Source organism: Fusarium pseudograminearum, chromosome 1 (assembly GCF_000303195.2).
Source record: "Fusarium pseudograminearum CS3096 chromosome 1, whole genome shotgun sequence".
In the NCBI taxonomy this organism is placed as follows: Eukaryota; Fungi; Ascomycota; class Sordariomycetes; order Hypocreales; family Nectriaceae; genus Fusarium; species Fusarium pseudograminearum.
In genome coordinates this window covers 10,079,905-10,097,747 of record NC_031951.1, presented here as the reverse complement: position 1 = coordinate 10,097,747, position 17,843 = coordinate 10,079,905, and the positions used below count along the sequence as shown (strand labels likewise).

Here is a 17,843-nt window from a genome sequence, read left to right as displayed (position 1 = left end):
CTGCTTCTGGTGCAGTTCTATGGCTCTTCTGTTTTTCACCAGGTTCTCAATCAGTAAAGCACTGTCCTCCCCCCCTAGCCTCTACCTCCTTGAAAGTCAACTAGAGTGACAAGAGTGATTTGCACCAAACTGAGGCGTCTGGTTGGTTCCCCGAACCTTTTTGGATGGTAAGGATCGAACGATGCAATCCGGAATACAGTGCACACAGTACAGTACATAGACTGGGTGTGAAGGCAAGTGCAGTGGGTTTTGTCAGCCGGTTTAGTGTCGCCTCTGTACGGGCAGTCCTTTCCTTTATTTTCGCCCCCAGGCTTTGACTACTTTCAGGAGCCCAGCCGCCGTCGTCTTTTTTTCTGCGCCTACTTTTTCTCTCGCTGCCCACAACGTCATCTCTGACGTCTTTTCCTCAATCTAATCCTTTCACAATCCTCGTCCATCGACGCAATCCCGCAAGCAAAGCAACGCCCGCTTTGTCGATATTCGAAACGGAGCGCGAATCTCTATCTGAGTTTATCGTATCCTTTTGTTTTCGATAGCCACGAGCCTCAACTCCACTGCAAACGCTTTTTCGCGTCTGTTCTGTCTTTCCATATCCCCTAATTCTCAGCCCATCTTTCGCTTAGTTTTGTCTCTTGATTGTCTTGAGAGAGACGCGCGCCTCTCGACACCACGTTTGCCTCGAGTATTGTCGAGTCTCAAGCAATTTCCTCTTATACCTCCACACTCTAGCATCAAGGCTTGCAGCGGTTTTCTCTTTGACTGAAGAGGTTTCGGAGCGTATTGTTTTGCGCTGTTCGTGCTGTTGACTTGTCGAAAAACAGTCTTCGCCCCCGGTCTATCTCTTAAACCGTCCCGTCCTGTAGTAAGAGTCGCAGACGGCTGCCGCGCTGCTTTTCTGTTTCTTCTTCGCCTCTGACCTCATTTGACTTTTTCGTCTTCCTCCATCCTCGTTGCTCTTACTGCCACCCACCCCACACTTCCAGTCCAGTCCAATACTATCAACCTTGCCGCCCGCCCCAAAATATAATACATCATCGTCATCATGGGGACTACAACTGAAGCCTCTGCTGGAGGTGAGTCGAAGTCCCCCAAGCAGTCCAACAGCTCTCCTCGACCTGGTATGTTCTTTGAATATCCCTCCTGTACTCCAATTCCCATTCCTTTCGTCGATTGCACACATACATATCTGCCTTTTACTTTATCCGCTTCCGCTGCCATGACGTATACTCGTCATCGTTCTTGATTGTTCCTATCCTATCTTCTTCATCATCCTCTTTCGTCATCGCTTTCCTTCTCCGTTCCTCGTCCTCCGTCATCGTCTATCCAACACCTTTTACGTCAATTCGTCTGTAACACTTGCTCACATCGTGCCTCGCTGTAGATACCACGACCGACGCCAGGGCAGCCGATCCACCCATCAAAATAGAGGCTGCCAATGCCGAACAAGCCAAACCCCTTGCGCCTCCTCCTCGACCCGGTCAACAACCAGGCAACACTCCTGACTACTTCGCGGTCCAGGCCGGCGGATCTCTCAGTCTGGAGCCCAATCCATTCGAGCAGTCCTTCGGGGGCGCTCCAGAGACACCAGGAGGAACAAAGCTGCCTTCAGTTGCTGCATTGACATCACCATCTTCACTACTACCCGGTAGTAACGCGACACCATTCAACTGGGGAGGCGGCTCATTGCGTACTGGCCCTCTAAGTCCTGCAATGCTTTCTGGCCCAGCGAACGATTACTTTGGCGAGACCCATCATCTACGTGGCGGATTCCCTACTCCCAACGAGTCCTCATTGAGGACGGGGTTAACACCAGGTGGCAGTGGTTCCATGTTCCCTGCCCCAAGTCCTAATTCACAAGCACTTTTTGCTCAACTTGCCAGTGGAGGAGCCACACCTAGCACTCTTGACTTCCACCGAACTGCTATCAGCGCCGCCGCTAAACGCGACCAGAACGGAGCTGTTCCAAGATCCCAAGCACAACCAGCTTCCCAACCCCAACAACCACAGCAACCTTCTGTTACTTCTCAACCCCAGGACATGCCAAACGGTGCTTCCAACACTAAGTCTGAAGCGAAGCCCACGTCGGGCCCCTTCGATCCCCACGATAACGACGCTGCAAACGGCCTGTTCATGCTGGCCCAGGGTAGAAACGGTGCTCAGAACGGAAACCAGTTCGCTGTGACGTCAGGTGCTTCTGGTCACGCACATCCTGCCCCTGCTCCTCAGAACATGAACACTTCACCACAAATGTCAAGTATCAACGGCGGCTCTGTCGGCTCCGGTCGCGGTATGAGCGAGGGCAGCATGATGTCAGACGAGAGTGAGCAGGCTCGTCCTAACACTCGAGGTCGTGGCAAGAAGAACCCTCCCCCGACCAATGGTCGAAGGAAGGCTGACGAACCCCCATCTAAGACACCTGTTCACAAGAAGTCGAAGACGAATTCTATGGATATGGACATGGACATGATGTCTGATGACGAATCTAAGATGAAGTACGAAGATGGCAGTGGGAAATCAAAGATGACCGACGAGGAGAAGCGAAAGAACTTTCTTGAGCGCAACCGGTATGTATTATCCAGTCCTTTCGTCATTTGAGAATCATTACTAATCAATATCAGTGTCGCGGCTCTCAAATGTCGTCAAAGGAAGAAGCAGTGGCTGGCTAATCTTCAGACCAAGGTCGAGATGTTCAGCACTGAGAACGACGCTCTGACGGCACAGATTACCCAGCTAAGGGAGGAAGTCGTCAATCTTAAAACCCTCCTTCTCGCTCATAAAGACTGCCCTGTAACCCAGCAACAAGGAATACACGGTGCCTTTATGTCACAGGTTGTGGAGCCTTACAACCCCCAAATGAACCCTTATGGCATGGCAGCACCTATGTCCAACCAGCAAGTCATGGCTGGACAAGGTGTCCAGAGGCGATTCTCATAGAACGAGATTAAGTCTCAGTCAAGTCAACAAACCAAGGTGGACCAGGCAGGCATGTCTTCACCAAGTCGCATGATAGAGGGACTTGACGATCCCTTCTTTCCTCAATCACAAGGCGATTAGCCTTTCCGAGGCAGATATCATTATAAGCATATACACAGGGTTGCAGGGTTTGCCGTTCCGGGGCCTGCCAGCTCCTATCTTCACTTCATATTTGGGCTGTACAACATTTGATCAAAGGCAACATAGCAATCAGACGGGGACGATGTCTGAAACCGAGAGCTTAGCTTGCTGGGTCGCTCGGAGCCAACTTGTCACTCTTGTTTGAGCAAGAGCGCCTTGTTGTTGGGCGTTTCTTACTAGAGGTGGCGCCGTTACAATTTTTAACTTGTACGTAAGTATTTATTCTGGCAAGGCACACGGAACGCGCACTTCAAAAAGGTGTTTGGCCGGGCGAACTGTTTTGGTGCCTGGGGGGCGTTTTGAGCATCCGGATCGATCCTAGGAGATGAACGTCTTTGGTGTTATTGGTTTTGCGCTTTTTTGTTAAGTAGCTGCAGGCAACAAGAAGTTACTTGGTTTAAATGAATGATAGTTGAACTATGAAATACGATACGTACACACTACAGTAAGACAGTTGTGTTTTGTTGATTGTTCGAATGAATGTTTATGGTGATGGTGGGTTGAAGATGAATCTTGCATGAGCCCCACCTTAAGGCGTTGATAAAACGTTGGAGTATATTTGTTTCCGCTGCTTTTCAACTGTTTAGCAGGTAGCTTTATGATGGCTTGCTAGGATTTGTCTTAGACTCAGTCAGGGTCGGCATTGACGATATTTGCAAGGCCTGGCTCTTGGTGAGAACGGGAGGAGTTTCGAGGTGGGGCAGTAGCTACAAGTCGCCCAAATAGGCTTAGTGCATTATGGGTAAATCATCCCTCATGTAAACAAGGCAATGGCTTAAACCATCACAACCACGTCGCGAACCGCAATCCTCCATCGACTAAATTCTTGCCGAACGGAGCCACCGTGGATTGAATTTTCATAGCATCCGAGCGTTTTGCGCAGCAGTTTTAATCACTCGAAACATATTTATCGCGACGTGACGCGCCTCTTCGATCCTGGCCGACTGTTTCAGTGCCTCCACCGTACCAACTATTTCCCACCATCGCGACCCTGGGAATTTCAAATCGCATCACCAACGGTCCCGAATGTGCCACCCATGACGACTTTGGTGACGACCCGGCGGCCGCTTCAAGTTATTAGCATGGGCAACGAGCGCGAGCGACGGTTAAGCAAACGTCTCGCTGGTAAGTGGATTGATGACGAAGGTGAAGGCTTTCTAAAAGGGCGACGCGCTGACGAGGAAAATCCAGCGGCGGTGACGGATTTCGAGCATGACGACGATTTCGCATTTGTGCGAAAATCAAAGAGGATCAAGACGAACAAAGGACCTGAATTAGACCTGGAACCCCAGCCCGAACCAGTGAAGAAACCTTCGAAAGGACGTCCTGTAACAAAAGAACGAGTTGCTCAAAGCTTTAAAACGAACGGAACGATCTTGGAGGAGGAACCAACAGAGAAGGAACCGAGCGCGACTGCAAAGTCTACAACAAGGAAGAGCAGCAGGCAAAAAGCGAGTGCGGACGCGTCAGATGAACCGCCTACAAAGACTACCAAGAAGCAACCGACCAAGAGGAGCACGCGACGATCGGAAAAGCTAGACGATGACACCCCTCAACCCGCACCAATATCAGAGCCAGAGCCAGAACCTGCACTTGTACCAGCACCCGATCCTCAACAAGAAACAGCACCACCACCGCCAATAACGAAAGCTTCTCGCGCCAATGGAGCGTCTAAGAAACGTGGAAACCGCGTCAAGTCCACCAAACCACCCCCAGATTGGGACAAGTCGCCCCAGCGAGAAGCGCCTGTTCAATCCGCTACAATTGCGCTGCCCATGAGCGACACCCCCATTATCAATAGAAACAAAGAGATGCGGAAAAAGGGCGGCAACTCCAACAGACGAAGCAGCTTGGGCAACCGAGGACGTAGAGCGAGCTCATTAATCGAGAGTGGCTCAACAGCGATACCCCACCGGGAAGTCAACCCAGCAGACTTTTACAAGCATATTGAAGCTGAGGGCTTGACGGAACCTCGACGTATGAAACAACTGTTGACCTGGTGTGGCGAGCGTGCATTGGCAGGGAAGCCTCGTCACGGCACACCGAATTCTAATGCTATTCTTGGTGGTAAGTTGAACCTTTTGGGATATTATTCACTGCGGGTGGAAACACTAACTTGAACAGCTCGTGCCATACAGGACCAACTACTAAAAGACTTTGCGGCTCGATCTGAGTTTTCGGACTGGTTTAGTAGAGAGGACGACAAACCCAAAGCCCCTGTAGTGTCAAAGCCTAACCCAAGGAACGTGGAGCTTGATGAGAAGATGGCACAGCTTGAGATAAACATAAAAAGGTATGCTATATCTATCAAGGTCAAATCTGAACAGACACTGACTTTTGTAGACTACAAGAGGAAAAGAAATCATGGCAAGCAATACGGAAACCGCTGCCTGAACAACCGCCCCTTTTTGCTCCAGAGGAGACCGGACCTATCGTGTTGCCCGACTTTGATCTTTTAGATCCCGAGGAAGGGAAAATTCGAGGGTTCCTAGCAGACGAGAAAGTATCGTTTGAAGCAGTCCGTTCACAAACAGAATCACGACTGCGGACAATACAATCGACGCTTGAGTTCCAGGTCGACCAACTCGCTGATAACGTCCATAAGCTTGAGCAGCGGGTTCTGATTGCAGGCAAAGAAGCGGATAAGGTCCTCAGTGTCAGCGCTCTACGACTTCGACAACGTGAGGAGAGGGAGAAGGCAAGCGCAGGAACAAGGGATATGCCAGTTATTGAGGTTCTAAGGAGCCTAGGGAATATTCTACCAGAAGGGGGCGGGTGAAGGATGGAATTATTGGAACTTGGAACGAAACGAATCGGCTTGATACCCTCTGCTTTTTGCTTTATTTTATCCTACAGCCTATGATATTGATGACGAAACGAGACAAGATGATGCGCCTTTTTTTTCTTTCTTCTCACTTAACGTCTACTTCTTCATTTCTGGATCTACTCTTTCTGTGCGCCTTAGGAAGGTTCTTTCAGATGCGTAGTTCATGGGCCTTTTACGCCGCTGGAAAAGGGATGAGATGGACGTTGTGGATATCTGACCATGTTGGTAGATTTCTCTTCACCCTGAAGGCATGAGATAGTCAAGAAGCGACCATCCGCGGATTTTTTCTTGTGGATAGGCAAAAGACACCTATAGACTCATACTTATATATTGTTCTTGCTCTTCCTTGATAATTAACCAATGCATCTTACAATGCTGTGCATGCTCTATCTTGAGATTTAAAATTCTAGGCCCCATGGCCGTGATGATACATGGTGTTTGACGTATAGTACAATGACTTCGTAATCGATCTTCTACGAAACAATCGTCGACTTATTCCTCATTCGAACAATCAGGGTTTAGTTCTTGACATCAGAAGGTCCAAGAGGAGGCATGAAGCCCATGCCGCCACCCTCACCACCATCGACGCTGCGACTTCGCACGTGAGCCCTCAACTTCTCGAGGATCTCACTGTCCTTCCAGCGCGAGGGCACAGGTCTGTAAGCAGGCTTGAAGTTACCCACGGTCTGCGCCCACTCGCCCGAGGGAGGCTGGCGAGTAACCTGGTCTGCCGATGGCTTAGCGTCGATGTTGCTGGTGGATGGCGAGTCGGCGGATGAAGGGTTCGTCGACGAGAGTTCCTCCTTCTGGGTGGCCCAGTAGTAAATGTCCCAGTCGTTCTCATCAAGAATACGGTCGTACTGGTCGAGAAGTTCGGGGGACAGGGATGCGAGGTGTGCAGATGCGAAAGTAGAGAGGAGAAGATCAGACTCGAGGGTTCCGCGCTTTCGTGACTGGTCTATTTGAGTATGGTGTTAGTGATGCTTCTTTCCGGGGTCTGGATGCTGGGTTGCGACGTACAGACAAGGCGGGCTCGCTTGGTGGCGTCGTCTTCGCCTACTCGACGCAGAGGCTCGACTCTGAACTTTGCGCCCTGAAGTTCGCCAACCTCAAACTCCTGAGAAGAAACGTTGTCGGATCGCAGTGAAACGGTTGTAGAGAGGGGTTGAACGGGAATCGAGACAAAGCGGCGGACAACGGCTGGGCGCAGCGAGCGCGAGACGAACGAGGCCATGGTTGTTGTGTTTATGTTGTGATTTATATGATGGTTATGAGGTAGACGGTGGTTTTGTTTGGCTGTGTTTACAAGAATAGCAATTGAAAAATAGTGGCAAACAATAGATGCGGCGTCTGTCGTTGACGTCGAGATTCCGAGACTTGAGAACCGAGGCCGAATAATAATTTCGATGTCGGCGCGGGTGGGTCCGGGGAAGGATCTCTGTCTATCACTCAGGGTTCGGCAAATGACTTACACCATGTATACTAGGAGCAACATCAAAGATAGAACTCCAAATCGCTCAGAAGATTCACTCCATAAACACAATAACACCGTTTTCTTTTACAAATATTTTTATATTTCCTTCTCGTACATACGAACGAACCCCCATCCTGTTTCCTCCATGTCTAAGCAGACTTCTCAACGGTACGGTCAGGCAGCTCGGTCTTCTTTTCCTCGGGCTTCTTTTCAGCCTTCTCCTTCTTCTTGTCCTCTTTGGGCTTAGGGTTGGGGTTTCCACCCCATTGTAGTTTCCTAGGCTTCATGAATGACTCGAGAACCTCATCTGTGACAGCAGCTCGTCGCTCCTGGAAGCTCTGAACCACAGGCTGGAGAGACTCAATTGCCATCTTCTTCAGCTCACCAGTGAGGAGAGATCCACTCTTGTAGTCGTCATAAACCTTTTGGAGCTTCTCATCATCATCCTCAAAGTATGTGAGGTAGATGTAGGCCACATCAACGTCGGGGTTTCCTCCCTTCTCGCGGTGCTCCTCGAGTGTCTCTCGGCCACCACTGAAAGCAAACTTGTTGATTTTGTTCTGTTTTATTTTTCTTCAGTTTTTGCTCATGATATTCACCAATTGACTACGCACCTTAATCTGCTTGGCAGTGTCGGTCATGAAAATAGCCGAGTTGGGGTTCGAAGATGACATCTTGCCACCGGCGCCCTGGAGGGCAGTGAGGAACTTGGAGTGGATCAAAGCAGGCTTTGGTGAAGGGTTCTTCATGCGGTGGGCGTTATCTCGAACGAGTCGGAAGTAAGGGTCCTGGTCGATACCCATGGGAATCAGACACTGGATCTTGCCAAGCGCCTTTGTTCGAGTAGTAGCAGGCTCGTCAGACCAGATCTCTGGGTATGATGTCGCAAAAGCTGCGACACACTGCACCGAGGGGAAGAAGATCTTGCCGATGTTGGAACTATAGCAAGTCAGTATTTAAGCAGAGCGTGCGATTCTTCGACCTACCTCTCATTGAAACCAAACGCTCCACGAACCTGGTTGAAAGTGACCAGCTTGGAGAACTCCCAGGCGTTCATGAGGAAATGGCCGCTCAAGTACTGAAGATCGCTGTAGAGGAAGGTCTTCTTCTGGTCGAAGCCAAGCGCAATTATATCTCGGGCGTTCTCCATGGCGTATTTCAGAGTCTCCTCAAATGTCAAGTTGTCCTTGAACAGCGCCTTCTCGTCATCCGTCAACATGAAAACCAGGGGCACATCAAAGACATCTTGCAGCCACTTTGTGAACTCGAGAGGAATTGTGTGGCCAAGGTGAAGACTGCCGGTGCTGGGACCGCGACCTGTGTAGAGGAAGAAGGGCTCGCCGTGCTCGTACTTGGTGAGGATCTTGTCGAAGTCGCGATGGCTGAAGAAGAGGCCGCGTCGGAGCCAGCGATGAGGTTTCTTGCCTGTCACTTGCTCGAATCGCTCGAGAAGCGCATGGTCAATTTTGGACGTCTTCCACTTTCTTGTTGTATACTGTCAGCTTCAAAGTCCAGCTCTCGTACGTTTAGTTTTGGGTGTGGCGCTCACGAGCAAATGGCATCGTAGTCAATGGCAGCAACTTCGCCATTCTCGCCTTGAGCTCCCTCAACGGACCAGGGGTTAATATCCTGGTCCTGAACAGCAGTCGCGGGAGGGTTGAGATCCGCCATAATTTCGATTTGACCTTGGTAGTGAAGCTTGTAGTGGTATTCTTTGTTCTGTCCAAGTATCGCGGGGTCTTCCTTCTAAGAGGTGGTGGGTATGGAGGGGCAGCTCAGGCTTGAGCACCTTCCCAAGTTGAGTCACGGAATGAGTGGCAGCGCACCAACCAGAACGGCCCATCAAGGTAGCCACAATTGAGATTGCCAAGCATGCGCCACAGTTAAAGCTCTCTACACTTTCGATATCAATCAGTACTTGCATTGATATGTATAGACGTTAATACTGTTGTAGTATTGTTTTTTTTTTTTACTGTTAAACTCATATCTCTTAACGGATCGAATGAGTAACTCATTTATGTATAGACGTTAAATTATTTTCTCTTTCATGACTTTTGTTACACTCAGCCCTTCCAAAAAAGACCCTAGATCTGGCAAGTACCGAGCCTGCGTCCAATCTCAATCATATACCTGCCACGAATTCCAACGCCAACATGTCGGGGAACTTGGTCCACTTACACGGCCACACCTAACAGACCAAGGACTGTTCAACAAGATCCCTTCAGGGTCTTTAGATAAAATATGCCCGACTCTTTATGGTACCAATGATCTCCGTCGTAGACAACGCGCATGTAAAAACACTCTTTTAGATAAGATGCTTGGATCGGAAGTAGGCGCGGAGGTACATGATTTGCCAAGCCCAGAGACCAACGAGGAGCCAAGTGGTAGCAATACCGAACCACTTGACACGGTTGTTGGTGCTCTCGTTGGTATCTCGGAGCTTCTGCTCTCGGGAACGGAGGTACTCCATCTCAGTAACAAGCTCGCTGGTGATCTCCTCAACACGGCGGAGCTCAGCCTCGACAGGCTTGAGCTTCTCGGTGGCCTGGATAGCGGACCAATCCTTGGCATCGGCACCAATATCGATATCGAGTTCAATGTGACGGGTAGGGCTGTTGAGTCGCTGGGCTAGAAAATTGTCAGTATGTTGTTATAATAACATGAGCTTGACATGTGATGCCGCAACATGCTTGGGTTCACGTACAGCCAGAGGGAACATTCTCGAAGCAAACATCGAAAGCAGCATCGGCGTGAGAAGTAAAGACGGTTCTTGACTCTCCAACAACGTCCCTGGGGCGACCGTACTCGTTGCCAACAGCATCGCGAATCTGCAATCATGCATGTTAGTTAGACTGTGACTTTCCAATCTGTCCTCAATCCGGCACAACATACGTAGAGGTTCACCACCATACCATCGCCCTTGTAGCCATCGACAGTCGCTGTCACCACGACGAGGGTGTCCTTTCCGACAAAGTTGCGAACACAGCGCTCCTTGGATCCTGCGATAAGGTCGAACTTGAGAGCGCTAACGGAGCTGACGAGCAGCAGGAAGCTGCAGATATACTGCAGCAATGATTTTTGGAGAGCCATTGTCGTGGTCGGACGCTGTGTCAGGTATTCGAGAATTCGGTCTTCCTCTCCCAGGGTTGAATCGTATCGTGGATGGTAGGTTGGAGAGGAAAGGCTACGTAGGATAGTTCTACTTCAGATAGACAAGGGGCTTGCGCTGGAGTCTAAACTGAAAGGTGTCCCAGTCGAAGCTGTGCCCCACAAGCGGGAAGAGGGTGCCCTCGAGTTGGCCAATTATATTTAGCCTTGGCACTGGCCTTGTCGCCGCCATCACGTGTGGGGCAGCCTCGTCAACTTCCAGACGTTTTCGCGCCTGAGCTTTGAACCAAACGTATAACCACACTATTGCTCATCAATTACCTACTTAATAGCGATCGCGCATTGCTTTCAACATGCCCAAATGTAAGTTTGACCTCAAATTGTCCGATCGACATCTGAAAACTCTTGCTAACTCTTGTCGCAGTCTTCTGTAAGCTCCTCCAATACGCGCAAATCAACAAAGACCCCTCCGGCTGACTTCTTATCACCAGGCGACTACTGCGATGTTTACCTTACGCACGACTCCATGAGCGTGCGCAAGGCTCACAACAGCGGCCGAAACCATCTACGAAATGTAGTCGACTACTACGAACGTACGCTACTCTTCCAACGCGCGATGCGATACGATCTTGCGACTAACAACATTGGTAGAAATTGGCCACGAGAAGGCCCAGTCAGTCATTGACTCAATCACGTCTTCTTATGCTGCCGAGGGTCAAGCCCACGCGAACCCCATGCTTCCTCAGAATCAGCCTGGCCATGGTTTTCCTCCGCCTCCATTCGGCTTCCCAGGTGGTAAGTGCTGAGATCATCACGAGAAAACACAAACGACTAACATGCTTCAGGTGTTCCTCCTCCATTCCCTGGAATGCCAGGCGCCCCTCCTGGACAATTTCCTCGTAAGTCCTTACGATCTTCGCGGATGAGAACGAATCTAACTCCGAACAGCACCTCCTGGCGGCGGTCGAGGCATGCCTCCTATGCCTCCATTCCCCGGGGCCAATGGCATGGGCATTCCTCCTAACGGTTTTCCTTTCCCTCCTCCTCCTGGCGGTTTCCCATTCCCGCCTCCAGGTGCCCCCGGAGCTCCTGGCGCTCCCGGTGCTGCATTCCCCGGCATGCCCGGCATGCCTCCACCTGGCCAGGGCTTCCCTCCCGGTGGTATTCCACCACCTGGGTTTGCTCCCCCTGGCGCAGGATCCCCTGGGCACGAGAAGCGATAAATTTCTCCTGAGTGGTTAGGGACGAGTTTGGGGCTGGTTTTGCCCATAGCATTGTTGGCGAATTAGGCGTTAAGGCAGTATCTGGGAAAATGGAAAGTATCGCCAGCCTGAGATACTACGAGGTTAGAATCGAAGAACATTTTTATCCTTCTTTCAAATAAATATAGTTTGAACTACATCAACCACGACTCTTTTCAATTTAAACGATCTGGATAGTCCATCGTTTCTTATATGCTGCCTCTCCAGACACAAGCAAATTGATTGATATATATGTGCATTAGCTATCTTACATGAACAGCCACTCCTGCCCAGTAGCAAACGTGCAAGTGTCCTCCAAATATCATTCCATATAACATTTCGTAACAATAATTCCAGATAGCAAACCATAAACATGACCGTTTTCGTAATCCTCCATCATTCGTAAAGCGTGAATCATCTCTGTCGTGAACCTTTTGTCTTTATATCTTCCGAGTAGCAATAGCTTTCTACCTCTCCTGACTTTCCCGTGAACAACCCCTTTTGCCGATAAAACAGCCAACCTAGGCACCAGCTCAATGAGATGCCATGCTTTCAAGTGATTGGTAATGGTCGCGGGCGGTGCTCGATCGAATCACTTCTCCGACCCCATCACGAACTTCTTTCGGCCCGCTAATTTTCTTGCGGAGCTCCTGCGATCGTTTTTCGCGTCTCTTCTCGCTGAATCTACGCGGAAGATTCTGTAGTTCCTCGAGCTTGCTCCCGAGGGAGAGACGTCTCTTTTCCTTGCTAGCTCGCCTGTGAAGAGTATTGGCGCGCCAGAACGATCTCTTGACCTCACCATCAGCAGAATGTGGCCTCTCCTCGTCGGTGTAGCTTCGTCGCAACGAATCAAAACTCGAGCGATGCCTCATTACTCGTAGGTTTCCGCTCGGGGTCCGTCCGATAGTGCGACGTTCAGTAGTAGGCCAATCGTAGCTCGTATAATGAGAATCCTCCCGGGACGGAAGGACGGCAAATGTGCGCTTCATTCTGGAGCTGAAACTTCTCTGAGGTCCCTTGGGTCGGTTGTCCACTGGAGGATATCGATAGGTCTCTTCAGCCGGTTCAACCGGCCAATGAATATCACAATCGTCGTTGCAGTCTCCGTCACATTCATACAAATCATCACTAGACCATTGGGGGCGCCAAAAAGGATGCAGCTTGTCCTCCTCCACGGGGCTATCGTCGGGACTGGGGTATTCGGGCTCTTGTTCCATAGTTGGCATGCCTTTGATACGACCAGTACGCGACAGTGATAGAGTCCGTGAAAGGAAGCTTGAGGGTCTTCGTGAAGTTGGTGTATAATCAACTGAGTGACGTCGTGTACGGTTGAAAGCCCGACGGACCACCGAAGGTCTGCGAGGTGGCTTCTCGTTCATTGCCTCAAAGTAGTTACCCACGTGCGCCATCTTCTCGTGAGCAGGAGTCGTTCCCGAAGGTGTCGCGGGGATGAAATTGATGAAAGGGGGGTGGCTCGGTGGCTCGGGTGGCACTCGAGGGTTTCGGAGTGGGGAGTCAACATCTGCAAGAGAGAGATTCGGCTGAGGGGGTGTGGTAGGAATATCTTCTGAGGAGTCTGTTGACAGTGGAACGTCCAAGTCTTCTTCGGCCTCTGTCTGAGACTCGGAGGGCTTTGTGGAATGGTCAACCATCAACAGCGACGAGTTCTGATGAGGATACATTTGCACCGCCTGGGCTTCAGAGACAACTGGATTTGTCCCGTTTGTGTCAATGGAAGCCATTGAAAAGGGCGTGTTTTGCGAGCCATATCCTTTGGGGTTCAAAAAGTCGTCGTGATGTTCCGAGCTTGACAGTCGGCGACTTTGAGAAGGGCTTGAGAGCGTCTGCGTTGCACGAGCTGCTTCCGAAAATCGAATATCGGGTACTTCCTGCGCATCCTTCTTCTTGTTGAGATACTCCTGCAAAGCATTGTGAAGCTTCATGCTTTCAGCCGTCAAAGAACTAGCTCTTGAGCCATTCCGGCTGGTCGGAGCAGAGAGAGAAGATGAGCGGGCCGGTATAACAGGGGGGTAATCCATGGTCCTCTCATCTGAGCTTTCGGATAAAGAATACGAACGACCACGAACCGGGCGCCGAACAATAGGTGGCTCGCTCCTTCTGGACGAGGAATCGTTTACTGTAGAGCTGACGCTGGTCGCAGTCGTAGTCTGGCTTGACCGTCGGCTTGAACGAGACCTCAGCGACGGTTCCCTCGATTTGGTCTTGTGAGACGACAACCTGTCAGGCACAACAACCACTGGTATAGCACCGGCTTTCCAAATCTCACGTCGAGCTCTGCTACTCGCGATAGAGTTGACCGTCACGTTTGAAGACTGACTTTCAGATTTAGGAGCACTTGGTCGTGGTCGCATCCGCGCATCATTTTGTGATCTGTCCGACCTAAGAGAATCTGTTGTTGACACAGATGACGCATTTGTAGGTTCTCGCAGAAGGGTTTGTTTCCGCACATGGCGCAGAGTTCTCTGCCTCTTTGGGGTCGTGTCCAGTAGATATGCCTCCACAACAGTTGAGACAGTAGATTTGTTTGAGGCGACGGACATTCTGCGTGGGTCAGAACTTCCGACCGTGCTTGATGCAGCTGACAAAGGAATATCACGAATTGAAGGGCCTCTTGTGGAAAGCGCTTCGGTTCTCTGGTGTAAAGGCATCCCCCGCACAGCTTTGGCGGCTTGTGTTGATGTGGTTTTGTTTGGCTCGATGAGCTTTGCCCTCCTGGCTGGGCTAGAACGCATAACATCCAGTGGTTCAGGCCGCTTCTTGACAGTGACCATTCTTTGCAGATTGTGGTCCCATTCCTGCTCTACCTCGCTCACGGAACCCCAGTCGCTATCGTTGTGGCCCCAGTCCCCTCCTAGTGACCTGGACACGCTGCTCCCCTCTGATCGAGGCGCAAAATTGGCCAAGGCCAAGGCTGAGGCCAGTGCGTCAGGTCTAGGAACGCGGGTGCTCGTGTCAGAAACGTGACGAGCATTCTGTCGTGAGTTTTTAGTATTTGCAGACTTGCCCTCGTCCTCTGATGACAAAGGGTCTTCCCTGGCAGTTGTAAAGGAGCCAGATTGGGATTCACCGATAGTAGTATTTGAACCAGCACGGTCACTAGCAACAGGTCTCAATAGTTTTGGGCGGCTTGTGGAATGATGAGGCGGCGTCACATCAGGCGTAGGCGGGCTCTTCTGATTAGGAGGCGTTGAAGGCGAACGTAGATGGGATGGCTGGGGAGTCCGTAACGAAACATCGGTTGCAGCGGGGCTACTGGTCTTGCCGGAAGAGTTGTCAGAAGGCTGGCGCGAATGTCTCGGTGGAGTTGGTGGCAGATCCGGGCCGCTGCTTATTCTCCTTGACTGATGTTTAAGAGTTCGTGGACTTGATGGCTGCTTGCCATTGCTGGAACGAGACGTATCGACAACCAGATCATGTCTGGTTAAGGGACTTGCTACTCGTATAGGTAACTCGGATGCCCTTTCGGAGCGTGGTCGCGGCAGGGTTTTGTGTCTTTTGAATTGCAGCTGGCCTGTTGGGCTGGCCTCGAAGGGTGCTTTGGAAGGATAATCGGCGGATGGTGCCATCATGACTGGCGATGTGATGGAGTGTGCACCCGAGAGCATAGCCTTTGGTTAATTAGAGAGTTTTAAAACTTTTGCTTCGCGACAACAATGTTGGGACGGTTTAATGTTGGCATGCTGGCAGCCATCGGACAGGAGCAGGGATTTAGAACAGTTGCGGAACACAACATGAACAGGTTAGACGGTAGTCCGGGACATGCAAGCAAGCAGGCGACGCGCTTCAAAGGGTAATGGCAGGTCTCGAGTAGAAAGCGACAGTTGAACGCGGCTACGGACGTGAACCGGCACGCCGAACACAATCGCAAACCTGGCTTAAAGAGTTGCGTGGAATGTCGAGCGCGACAGTTGAAAGCGCATGCTGTGAGATGAAAGAACCCGAATTATAATCGCGTCACGATTGGCATATGAATGATGAGTTATGTTGGCTACCAGTGGGCTGTGGTTAAAACAACCACGGGTCAAGAGGCTGGCATAGAACAAAGACGAAGAAATATGTGAGGCAAGATGACGAGAGAGAAGATGGAGAGGCGTATCGAGTGAGGAATAGAGCCAGCCCAGTAGTCTAGAGCAGTAGAGAGATAGATGGATGACGGGGGTGTGGAGGACCCGGCCATGCCATGGAAGCCCAGAAGAAGCAAGTCCCATCAAGGGTCAAAAGGGAGGGCAGCAGTGGGACGCGCTAGAGAGGCAAGTTTCCAGCAGTCCTCAGTGGTCTTGGGGACTTGTTTCAGTGGTCCCAGTGCGCATTTCATAAGCCCGGGCTGCAGTGGTCCAGCGGTCCGGGCCAACAGCCCGGCGAGTTCGAGTCGCCAAGTGCAGGAGTGACTCGTCGAGTCCATCACAGTGTCCGTTCCCCGTTTGGATTGGCGGTTTGGATTGAGTCAAACGATGCAGGTTCAGCTACGGCTGGGTCAAGAGTCAAGACTACCTACCATTCATTCCCTTTATCTGAGTGCCCGTCAAATCTAGAACTCTCCCAGTGACTGTCGAGTCACTGGCCCGCCCACGTACATGCGTTCGGGTTAGGATGCAATGCAATGGTGGACGAATACCATGGCCGAACTGCCGTGGCACAAAAGGCCAAGCGAGTCCTGTGAGCGACAAGTGAACAAACGATTGTTGGGACGGTCCGAAGGGCGCTTCCCATGTGCGCAAGGGACAATAATAAAGTTTCTTTGACGGTGAGGTAGCTTGGCAGCTTGGACAGTTGAATTATGCTGCTTTGAGCATTCTATTGGGCAAAGCAAGACGTCTCAGTTAAGGCTAAAACTCACGTTGTTTTCTCGTAGTGTGAGACAGTGCGTGGCCGAAGAGAAGAGGAGGGAGAATCGCTTCAGACTTTGTGGATACGATATGCAGCGTTGGAGGCCAGACTCGTGGGTGTTGGGGTTGGGGGAGACAATCCTGGTTAATTGCTATTTCTTTTATTCAACCTTCATTGCCGAGGGAAACTGTAATGATAAAAAACACAAGGATCATAACCTGTCTTTGAAGCGTAAAAAGAAGAAACAGTGCCCCGCCCCGAATCGATGTACGGCGATGATGCAAGACTGTAGTACCAATAGCAGTTGCAGGTATCAAGTAAATCGATGGCTGGCTGAATATACCTCTACTACATACGCCGACGCGCATGAGGTGATTTCTCGTAGTCTATTTTGAAAAGCCATCTCTCTTTGTTTGTGTATCCTTCTTTGCCTAATACCCCCCCGCTTCCACCAATGTCTTTGTCCTCGACTTTTCTATTCATCCTTCCCGTGCAGCACTTGGATAAATCACAACTCCTGAATGCTGCCCGCTTCGCAACACCATCAAGTAAGTTTCCGTGTCGCGGAGACGACCTAATCCGCTGCGTCGGAGGCGTAACCCTACCAACTTTAGAGCAAGACTGCTAGATCTAAAAAAGAATAAACGGCAACCTTGGGCTTCTGCAGGCCAGCATAAGTGCTGTCTTGACCAGCCACTCACCTCTCAGAGCGCCTCTCCAACTCAATTCACTCACAGCCCTCACGTCCCTCTTTTCTCCTGCCATTGCATGCTCGTATACCGAATCAGAATCCTTTTGCTGCAAGTCTTGCAGAGCGGAGCGAAGACCAACCTTTCTCTTTCCGTACATTGTCCTTGTCGGGGCTGAGATAGGCAGGTATCGACTGATGCTGTCAATCGACTGCAGCTCATGAACCGTTGACGGTCACGTTTAATGCTGGCTTACATCGGTATTACCCTTCCTGACCTTCTTCATTTGTCGCGAATCGACACTTAATAGTATGAGCATGAATGCTACTCTCTGAGACAATGCTGTAGGCAATGGCCTCACACGTCTCAGATTCAGCCCTGCAGGTGGACGCTTAGCCCGCTGATTAGTGTGCTATATCAAGCTCCCGATCAGTATGTTATCACGAGGACTCTCAGTTCCTGGCTACTTGGAAGTCCCTGAGTCCCTGCATCTCGGGTGAAGGTGGTGTTCCTGAATTTTGTCAGCTGCTCAACCCGTGATA

The 17,843-nt window shown here is 50.6% G+C and overlaps 8 protein-coding genes across 8 annotated transcripts; 3 read left to right on the top strand and 5 right to left on the bottom strand.

Annotated features, from left to right (window-relative positions):
• Positions 1 to 1,042: 1,042 nt before the first annotated feature.
• On the top strand, positions 1,043 to 2,934 carry FPSE_02636 (uncharacterized protein; the record flags this gene model as incomplete). Its single annotated transcript, XM_009255755.1, has 3 exons — positions 1,043 to 1,118; positions 1,382 to 2,564; positions 2,619 to 2,934. 3 exons carry the CDS (start codon positions 1,043 to 1,045, stop codon positions 2,932 to 2,934), a joined length of 1,575 nt encoding a protein of 524 aa, XP_009254030.1.
• Positions 2,935 to 4,151: 1,217 nt separating this feature from the next.
• On the top strand, positions 4,152 to 5,893 carry FPSE_02635 (uncharacterized protein; the record flags this gene model as incomplete). The annotated part of the gene is made up of 3 exons (XM_009255754.1): positions 4,152 to 5,181; positions 5,239 to 5,407; positions 5,458 to 5,893. The coding sequence occupies 3 exons, from the start codon at positions 4,152 to 4,154 to the stop codon at positions 5,891 to 5,893; spliced, it is 1,635 nt and encodes a 544-aa protein (XP_009254029.1).
• Positions 5,894 to 6,459: 566 nt separating this feature from the next.
• FPSE_02634 (uncharacterized protein) lies at positions 6,460 to 7,175 on the bottom strand (the record flags this gene model as incomplete). The annotated part of the gene is made up of 2 exons (XM_009255753.1): positions 6,460 to 6,899; positions 6,962 to 7,175. 2 exons carry the CDS (start codon positions 7,173 to 7,175, stop codon positions 6,460 to 6,462), a joined length of 654 nt encoding a protein of 217 aa, XP_009254028.1.
• Positions 7,176 to 7,564: 389 nt separating this feature from the next.
• FPSE_02633 (uncharacterized protein) lies at positions 7,565 to 9,086 on the bottom strand (the record flags this gene model as incomplete). The annotated part of the gene is made up of 4 exons (XM_009255752.1): positions 7,565 to 7,975; positions 8,030 to 8,354; positions 8,402 to 8,899; positions 8,965 to 9,086. 4 exons carry the CDS (start codon positions 9,084 to 9,086, stop codon positions 7,565 to 7,567), a joined length of 1,356 nt encoding a protein of 451 aa, XP_009254027.1.
• Positions 9,087 to 9,720: 634 nt separating this feature from the next.
• On the bottom strand, positions 9,721 to 10,505 carry FPSE_02632 (uncharacterized protein; the record flags this gene model as incomplete). Its single annotated transcript, XM_009255751.1, has 3 exons — positions 9,721 to 10,043; positions 10,120 to 10,243; positions 10,308 to 10,505. The coding sequence occupies 3 exons, from the start codon at positions 10,503 to 10,505 to the stop codon at positions 9,721 to 9,723; spliced, it is 645 nt and encodes a 214-aa protein (XP_009254026.1).
• Positions 10,506 to 10,876: 371 nt separating this feature from the next.
• On the top strand, positions 10,877 to 11,746 carry FPSE_02631 (uncharacterized protein; the record flags this gene model as incomplete). The annotated part of the gene is made up of 6 exons (XM_009255750.1): positions 10,877 to 10,886; positions 10,948 to 10,953; positions 11,015 to 11,116; positions 11,175 to 11,318; positions 11,369 to 11,422; positions 11,472 to 11,746. 6 exons carry the CDS (start codon positions 10,877 to 10,879, stop codon positions 11,744 to 11,746), a joined length of 591 nt encoding a protein of 196 aa, XP_009254025.1.
• A 551-nt stretch (positions 11,747 to 12,297) lies between these two features.
• On the bottom strand, positions 12,298 to 15,351 carry FPSE_02630 (uncharacterized protein; the record flags this gene model as incomplete). Its single annotated transcript, XM_009255749.1, has 1 exon — positions 12,298 to 15,351. The coding sequence occupies one exon, from the start codon at positions 15,349 to 15,351 to the stop codon at positions 12,298 to 12,300; it is 3,054 nt and encodes a 1,017-aa protein (XP_009254024.1).
• Positions 15,352 to 17,186: 1,835 nt separating this feature from the next.
• Positions 17,187 to 17,461, bottom strand: FPSE_02629 (uncharacterized protein; the record flags this gene model as incomplete). Its single annotated transcript, XM_009255748.1, has 2 exons — positions 17,187 to 17,213; positions 17,348 to 17,461. 2 exons carry the CDS (start codon positions 17,459 to 17,461, stop codon positions 17,187 to 17,189), a joined length of 141 nt encoding a protein of 46 aa, XP_009254023.1.
• Positions 17,462 to 17,843: the final 382 nt, after the last annotated feature.